At 22.8% G+C, this 9,614-nt stretch overlaps 1 protein-coding gene across 1 annotated transcript; it reads left to right on the top strand.

Moving 5' to 3' along the window:
* The first annotated feature begins 1,676 nt into the window (after positions 1–1,676).
* Positions 1,677–4,511, top strand: LOC133797039 (serine/threonine-protein kinase/endoribonuclease IRE1-like). Its single transcript, XM_062234800.1, has 7 exons — positions 1,677–1,905; positions 2,110–2,193; positions 2,365–2,531; positions 2,790–2,944; positions 3,207–3,450; positions 3,579–3,870; positions 3,969–4,511. The coding sequence occupies exons 1-7, from the start codon at positions 1,756–1,758 to the stop codon at positions 4,104–4,106; spliced, it is 1,230 nt and encodes a 409-aa protein (XP_062090784.1). The 5' UTR covers positions 1,677–1,755; the 3' UTR covers positions 4,107–4,511.
* Positions 4,512–9,614: the final 5,103 nt, after the last annotated feature.

Genomic DNA, 9,614 nt, shown 5'->3' on the forward strand with positions numbered 1-9,614 from the left:
CAATTCCATGAAAATATTAATTAAAACTTAATTTATTTTGACAATTAAAATGCACTTTTCACCACTAATTAGCTCTCTAATTAATTATTTGACTCCGCGTTAATTGGCTAAAAAACAAATCAACAAGTTTAATCAAATTTTATTTAATTTACAAACTATATGATTTTATTATTTTTAAATAATTATCATTGTAAAATATCTTAAAAATATACTATTTTAATTTTTTTTAATTATTTATTTATTTTTATTTTATTTAAGTTTAAGTCATGTTTATAATCTACCATTAAATATAATAATATTTTATTAAATATAAAAATATTATGCTAAAGTTAATAGAAAAAAATAAAAAACTGTTAAAACTAAAAAAATTCGATATATAAATATATTTATATATATTTGTCTCTACTTGTTATATTTGATACACATTTATACAAATATTATATTATATTTTAATCTACTTATCATTTTCATCAAGTCCACAATTCATTTTTAATGAGATAATTAATAACGTAACATTGTCAAATTATGTATATGTATATATATTGTTAAACTCTCCCTACCCAAATCTAAAAAAGAAAGTGTGAATATATCGAATGATTTCAATTAAAGAATTAGTGTTATAATATCTACTAAATTATTATTATTTAAAGTACGCTAAGGACGAACTCTTATATTATGGATCAAATAAAACTAAAATAAATTTTGAAATAAGAATGTAGTATATAAAGAAATCAAATTTAATCGAAAGAGAAAATTATACAAAAATCTTGCTGAAAATAGCAACAAATATTGTTTAAGAAGACCCCATAATTGACAAAATCCATAATAATCATCAGACGACATTTTTAAGAAGACCCACCAACAATTTCAAACTATACAATAAAGACAAGTAATTAATGGCGCAATAGCTTAACAAATAGGTTTAGACAGTTACACAAATGGTTGAAAATTAAGTAATTAATATCTAAGAAAACGACAGTGATTATTCGATAAAGACCATAATTAAAAACAATTGTTTGAAAACGAGGAAAATTAATGTAAACGACAATAAATTACAAACAACAAGAATTAATGGAATATTAAGCAAAGGGCAAGGAGAAGTACAAAGAACACTAATAAGAATGAAAACTGTCAAATAGAATGGAGAAGAATAATACCAAAAAAAAAAGTCCTTTTAGATTAATTAAAGACAATATTTTACCAATTAAAATTACAAAAATCTTGGTTTTTTTTAAAATAGTTATTATAATCTAGTATTTTAAAATTTCTAATTTGAAAATAAAATCCGATTACAGCAAATAATTATAACTAACTAACTAAAGAGTAGTTAAGATAGTAATAATCGTTGGCACACTTAAAATTGTTACTAAAGAGACTGAGGTGTGAGTGTGACCAACCCATCTTATCTTTTTTCGATTAAAAAAATATACAAGTTTGAATTTTCCACCATTAAAACTTTCTTTTTCCAAATACTGAGTTGGCAAAACTAAAACTACTACCAACTGCATTAAGATAGAGAAAACAAACCATAGGTATAGTTTACTCACCTAACATTAATTTTAACTCTACTAATAACCCAGAAGTCTTGGATTATTATCCACCGACTTATATAAATATATATATATATATTTATACGAGGGTAAACAAATATCATAGATGCGCATGATATTTCTAAACCTAGCTAATTCTGTCTCTCTCCAAAAATTGAGTCTTTCTTTTCAGAATTTTAATGAGTTCATTATCATCATCATCTATATGTCTCAAATCCATGAGGTTTATTTTGGTCAAGAGTCGAGAGCTTCTTCTTCTTCTTCTTCTTCTTCTTCTTCTTCAGTAATGGAGATGACCAACTCTACAGATTATCATGATCAAACGGTGATCGCTACCTCCACCACTTCAACAAAGGTTTTTCTTTTAATATACAGATCTGCTTTAATTATTAACTAGTTTATTGCTAATCATTATTATTCACTTTGCTAATCAATTTACGTTTGATTCCACAACTTATATATGTTATTTTTTTATATGTGTAGTATTTTTTACTTAAGAAATCCTTATTTATTATGTATATTATTTTTTAATTAATATTCATTTTAATTTTTTATATAGACTGCCAAGAAGAATTATGAAGCTCAATCCATATGGTATATTTTGTGGAATAAGTTTTGGAGAAGGGTTCGCTGTTGGAAATGTGTAAGAATGTATAGTATTATTTCTTTAACAGTAAAAAGGCCATAATACATAATTTAATTAAAAGTTATTATTATTATTATTATTATTATTATTATTATTATTTTGTTTCTATATTATTATTGTCATGAAAAATTTGACTCATCGTTGACCCATCGTTTCTCATTTGTACAGAATGAGATTCTAGTGATTTCGGAGTATGACCACCAAATTCTCTACCTTTGTAATTTGGGAGAATTGATCCAAAAGCAACATAGTGGAACTGCTACTAATGAATTGAAACAAATTAAACTCACCAATCAAAATGGTCGTCCAACATCCATCTGTTTGAAGTTTGTGAGGTAAATATTGTTGTCTTTTGAATAGAGTGCTATATATATATATATATATATTGATTTGGCCTGAAAACAAACTCATAATTTTGGAATGAGACGGTTTTCTTTTTCTTTTTCCTTTTCTTTTTCTTTTTCTACTGGGTGATGAGTCAAGAGAGTAATTAAGACATGTAATCTATATAATCATTTTTGACACATATATAACTCTCTTATTATTTCAGTTTTTTTATTATTTTTATAAATGATAAATACATTGATGTACAGGAATTTGTGTGGTGCGCTTGTTGGTTTACACAAATCGGGAAAAATTCATGGGAATTTGAATCCTGGAAATGTGTTAATAAAAAAAGAAATCAAAGGTTTTCGTGCAGAACTTGCCAACAATAGTTTCATTTCATCGAGTTCATATCATTCTACTGGTAATTACTCCTTAATCTCTAATATTTATATCGATCATAAAATTCTTGACAAAATATTTCAATGTTATTATGTAAAGTAACATATTATTTTGATCATTTTTTTTGTGAAAAATGAATATTCTATACACAGTCAACAGACAATCTTGTTGAAATTAATCATTTTGTAAAGTGGTATTAAAAAGAAAGTTTATTTTTTTCAGTGATTCTTTACGTACCTCAACTCAACTGATGTGTGTATTATTTGTGTGGTCTATGTATATAGATTGTGGCAAATTTGGTTGGGAAGGAGCAGAAGGTAGGGTTAAGAAAGCAGAGAGTGACATATTTGGTTTAGGTTGTGTGATTTTTTTTCTCATCACAAATGGTAGGCATCCATTTGGTGATGACCCTTCTCTTCGTGAACACAACATTAAACAAAACAACATTGTCAACCTCTCTCTTTTGAAGGATTTTCCTGAAGCTTTTCATCTTCTTTCTCATATGTTAAGCCCCTTACTTAACTACAGGTACACATATTGTATATATTTCTTAACACATTCATTAACATAACCCTAGAATTTAGAGATAAGATTACTTAACCTGTACTAATTAAATTTTTACTTTGTTAATATTTGAACTACTTAATTTATTACAGGCCATCCGCAATGAAGGTGTTAAAGCAACCATTAATGTGGAAATCAAGGAAGAAGCAAGCATTTTTATGTGACACCAGTGACCTAGGAAAAAACAACTCTCTTCTTTCAGATTCACTAGAAGCAAGTATAATCGAAGGGGTTTCAAACACGTGTTGGAACCAAAATATTCATGAGGATATAATCACTCACATGCGTAATTATCATCGATATGATTTTGCGAGTGTTCGATCCTTATTGCGATTTATACGAAATATGTCCATTCATTATAAACAACTTTCCCCACATATTATGGTAAGTCTACGTACTAAATTCCATTATTTTAATCATAAACATAAATAAAATTTGGTCGTTATTATGTTTCATTTTAACAATTATTGTTCTTATTTCAGAACCTGATTGGAGTGAAGGACCGTGATGACTTGTTTGATGGGTACTTTGCAAGACTATTTCCAAATCTTTTCATGATGGTTTATAAGCTTGTAGAGGTTAACTGTAGCGAAGAGAGAGGCTTCAAAGAGTATTTTTGAAGGTACGCTGCTTGGATCTTAGGCTCTCTTCCTAAAGGTAATTAAGGCAGAAAGTGAAATTTGAGAGTAGCAAATCTTTATTTTAATCTCCCTCCCACCCTTAAGAAAAAAAAAACCCCAAAAAAAACAAGTAAAAAACCCAAAAAAAAAGAGGAAGACCAAGAAAGAAAAGTCTGCCTGAACACTCTATGAGAATGGAATTTCTGAATATTCAGGTTGTTCTATATATATGGGATGTTATATGTTTATATAGTTTATTTACTTTCACATTTTAGTTTGAATTTCATTCCTAGATGCTCTAATGGTCTAGTTGATTATGTTTTCTATCTAGGGAGCTGTCCCCCTTTGTGGCTGCTTTGTTTTAGTTTAATGAATTCAATGCTCTTTTAGTTAGGAAAAAATATATATTGCAAGAATTTAGATCATTTAATTTTTGTACTGTATCACTGCAAAATTTTAACACAAATTGCATCATACAAATTAAGACAAAGTACAAAATATAAACTTTGGACTTAGTTGGGAACACTTCCCAAAAATACTTATTAGTACTTTTTGTACTTTTGAAAGATGTGTTTGGGTGTATTAGTCAAAAGTGATTTTTACTTAAAAAAAACACTTCTACAACAAAAAGCAAAAAATAATAGTTTGTTGTAAAAGAGCTTTTAATAAGCACAAAATCAAAATCTATGTCAAACAAGACATTTATTAGTCTATTATAGCTCAAGTACAAAAATGACCAAACAAGTTTGATCCCATATTCATATACTTTGTAAATATAATTAATTGATATATAAGGTTTTAAATTAATATTACATGCCTCTAAAGTGATCCTATTATTTGATCAATTTTATAATTGTTATTATTTCAATTTATTTTTGTGATATTAGTGCAACAGTGGTCTAAAAATTGTTAATATTGAAGAACAATATAGTTTGTAGTTAGTACATTTGCAAATGAAATGGATAAGACCCCAAATAAAAATAAAATAAAAACTCAAAAGTCCAATGTCAATATATTCATTCTCAAACAATCTACAACTAATCTTTTCTCTCTCTTTCATTTAATTTGGCTCAAGCATTTAATGGCTTAAAAACACACATGTTTCTCATCACAATTGCATTGTAGTCAAACAACCAATCAAAGTCTTTCACGTGTCACGTTGTTTCCTAGCCATTTCTGCATCAAATAATAAATATAAAGAATAAAAAATGTCCTAAATTTTCTTCCTTTATTTTGGCACAGCAGATACAAGACAATTCTTTTGGCGGCTATTAAAGTTAATTGTATTTTTTTTTACAACAAATTAGTTCCAGGGTCTTAAAGTTTTAGCAAAATTATAAATTTTATTTGTATTTTTTACTTTTCTGTTATATGTTTAAGAAAAATAAATATATTTACAGAGTATAAAATATATGTGTATGTATAAATTGATTTATTAAAACTACAAGCAAGAGTTAGACTCCAAGTGGGTGGAATTTTATACATCCAACAATTTCATTTATAATATAAAGTGAACAAAAGATTAATAGGGTACTCTTTTGATGAATAGATGTATTGTTAAATATAATAGAAAATAACAAAAAAAATTATACACAACAAATATTTAAATTAAATTGACGATATACCAATTTTTACATTTTGATATTTTATAAAGGAATGATATTCCAAGTTACATTAAATGTAAAAAAATTACACTTTGTCAATTTATATAATAAAATTTATTCTTTCGTTGGATAGAGAAAAAGTGTGAAAAAAAGAAAAAATCATTACTCAAAATGGATAGTAACTACAGTAATATAAAATTACACTAACCAAATCCAAATAAGATTAAGAGTAATTTTAAGTGAACATTTGTTATGACTTAGAATAACATTAATCATGTAATAAAATCAAATCACAAAAAACTACAAATGTGAATTTCATCTTGTTGTGATAGGAATGAACAAAAACAAATAAATTTTAGCTAATGTAATAAAGATACTAATTATCAGTTAAAAAACATTAGTATTTGGAATATTTGATTTGATGTTCTAAGAAGCAAAGAGAATTGATTTAGAAGTAGGTGAAATCCTCCTAGTATTTCTCCCTTCATTTTTTTATTTATATTTTTAATAATAAAAGTATATCCACAATGTTCATGTATTATACTATACAAGGTACAAGTAACGCGCAATAGGCACGTTTGTTTAGTTTTATTTATAGAATTTATTAATTATTTTTATTAAATTTATATTAATATCATATAAATTTTAAATAAATATCATATTTTAATTGAATAATTTATTTATTTTTGTTTAAGTTTATGTTTGTTCTAATTTTTTAATTTGGGAGTGAAAACAAGAAATTATATATTATATGTTTAATGTAATATTAAATATTATACATGAATTTTAAATTTAATAAGTTTCTTGCTAGTTTAAAAAAAAACAATTTGTTGCTAATTTACAGTAGATTATATTATATATTTAATATGATATTATTTTAATAAGTGAGTTTAAGTTTAATTAAATTTTATTTAAGTTATAAAACATATGATTTTATTATTTTTAAATAATTATCATTGTAAAATATCTAAAAAATATCATATTTTAATTTGTTTAATTATTTATTATTTTTAAGTAATTATCATTGTAAAATATCTCAAAAATATCCTATTTTAATTTGTTTTATTATTTATTATTTTTAAATAATTATTATTGTAAAATATCTCAAAAATATCATAATTTATTTTTTTAATTATTTATTTTATTTTATTTAAGTTTAAGTGTTCACAAACTACCGTTAAATATAAGAATATTCTGTTAAATATAAGAATATTCCGTTAAAGTTAATACTAAAAAAATAGAAAACCGTTAAAACCAAAAATTTCCGTTATCTACACACCTATTATATAGAAGATATATTTTGTTGATATAAAATATGAATATGAGAAAACAAAATTAGGATTTATCGTCTATAGCGTCTCTCACTTTTTAGGAGTACCCAACAACAAAAAATTAATTAATTCTTTATAATTTCTTAATTATTTATTAAATATTAACAAAAAATTCTAAATTCTTTGTAATTTCCTAATTAATTACTCAATATTAATAAAAAGCCTAAATTTTGAATTAAGTAATTGTCTAATTATAAAAATAAATAAAGTAGCAACATTTTTTTTATCAAGTGTTCCTGAATTATTTTTTTATAGTAGTACTTTGACTCAGTATGTTTACAGAGAAGAAAGAAAAAAAAAAAGTGGATAGAAAATGTTGAGAAAAACAAGAAAAAGTTTTAAAAAAAATTTCTAAATTGTTTTCGTCCTCTAGAAGTTTACAAAATAACATATAAATAATTAAAAAAAATACTAATTAAAAAGGTTTACTAGGAAAGGTCACTGCTTCTTCTCCATATTTTCTACATTTCTTTCAATCCTATAAATATATATGGGGTCACTCTTAATAGTTACTACTTATGGATAATTACTTTAATATTAATCATTAGATTAAGATCAATGATACATATTTATAATTATTAATTAATATTTCAAAAAATAAATTTTGATTTTTTTTTTAATTTTTGGAAAGACTACCTGATTACATGTCGATCACATATTTATTAAATTAAATAATTAAAAAAAATCTTATTTAAGCATTATATATGAAAACTCGAAATTAACGTAGAAAAAAAATATTTACCAATTGGTGACTTGCTATACCAAGTCACTATATTACTACATTATCATAATTGTTAGTACTCACTCATTTATGGGTAGTAACCACTGAGAAGTTTTATATATATATATATATATATTAGATACAAAAAACATGCAATACACAATTGATTAGTTTTAATTATAGAATTTATCAATTATATCTATTAAATTTTAAATAAATAAACAATATTATATATAAAAGAATTACATAAATATATTAAATAAAAAATTAAACCAAAACATTATTTATGATTTTTTTTATAAAATATATATAATATGATAATTTTTTTAAACATAAATTATTAATTTTTTAATAAAAATTAAGATTATGTATTATATATTATTATTATAATGATATTTTATAATATTTAAATTTATATTGATATAAGTATTAAATATTATTATATAATAATAATATTTGAATTCATATTAATATAATTAGTAAGAAATTAAGAAATTAGGAATGCATATTGTTATCATAATAATATTTTATAACATTCAAATTTATATTAATATAGTTATTAAATATTTTGTATTATATAATAATGATATTTTATATTTGAATTAATATAATTATTATATATGTAGTCTTATATTAAATATTATTATAATAATGATATTTTATAATATTTAAATTTATATTAATATAATTGATAAATATCTATTTTCAAGTTAGTTTTAAAGGTATATCTCGTTAAATATTTATAATATTCTATTAAAGGTAACAAAACAAACCGTTAAAACAAAAAATTTGCGTTACCTACACATTCTTATTTAAAATTTCTGTTATCTACACACTCTTATTTAGAATATAAAAAGTGTGTAGATAGCATAAATTCTTGGTTTTAACGGTTTTTTTTTTTTTGTTAACTTTAACGAAATATTATAAATATTTAACGTGATATACCTTTAAAACTAATTTAAAAATAGATATTTATCAATTATATTAATATAAATTCAAATATTATAAAATAGCATTATTATAATAATATTTAATATAAGATTACATATATAATAATTATATTAATATAAATTTAAATTTAAATTTAAGTGTTATAAAATATCATTATTATAATAATATATAATAAAAGTAGATATTTAATAATTATATTAATATAAATTTAAATGTTATAAACTATTATTATGATAAATTAATTTTTTACTAATTATATTAATATGTATTTAAATATTATACAATATTATTATTATAATAATATTCAATATTTAATACTTATATTAATATAAATTGAAATATTATAAAATAATATATAATGCAAAATCTTAATTTTTATTAAAAAAATTATCATTTATGTTTAAAAAAATTATCATATTATATATATTTAAAAAAATTATAAACAATATTTTTGTTTAATTTTTTATAATAATAATAATTAATAAATTCTATAAATAAAACTAAGCAAATGTGTATTATACGTTATTTGTGTATAGTATTTATATAATTTTTACATTCCAACAGTGCTGTACCTTTAGGCTATTCCTATTTCTATGATCACAATTTCATATATTATTTTAATTTATCAATATTAACATGTTGGTTAATACATCATCTATCTGCAAACAAAAGGAACGAATATAATGGTGAAACTCAAATCAAATCCAATATTAACTCAATCTAGATATTTATGCTAAAGCGATTGGTTCAAATACTACTTCTGCCATGATAAAAATAGCGTGCATCTTGTATGCCTTTTGACTCTCATGCATGCCCATTATAGTGGAAAACATGCTGCTAATGCATGTGAGTATGGACTAATATGCTCTTTTAAATATAAAATATATTACATAATGCTTAC

The sequence above is a fragment of the Humulus lupulus genome, chromosome 8 (assembly GCF_963169125.1).
Source record: "Humulus lupulus chromosome 8, drHumLupu1.1, whole genome shotgun sequence".
Lineage (NCBI taxonomy): Eukaryota > Viridiplantae > Streptophyta > Magnoliopsida > Rosales > Cannabaceae > Humulus > Humulus lupulus.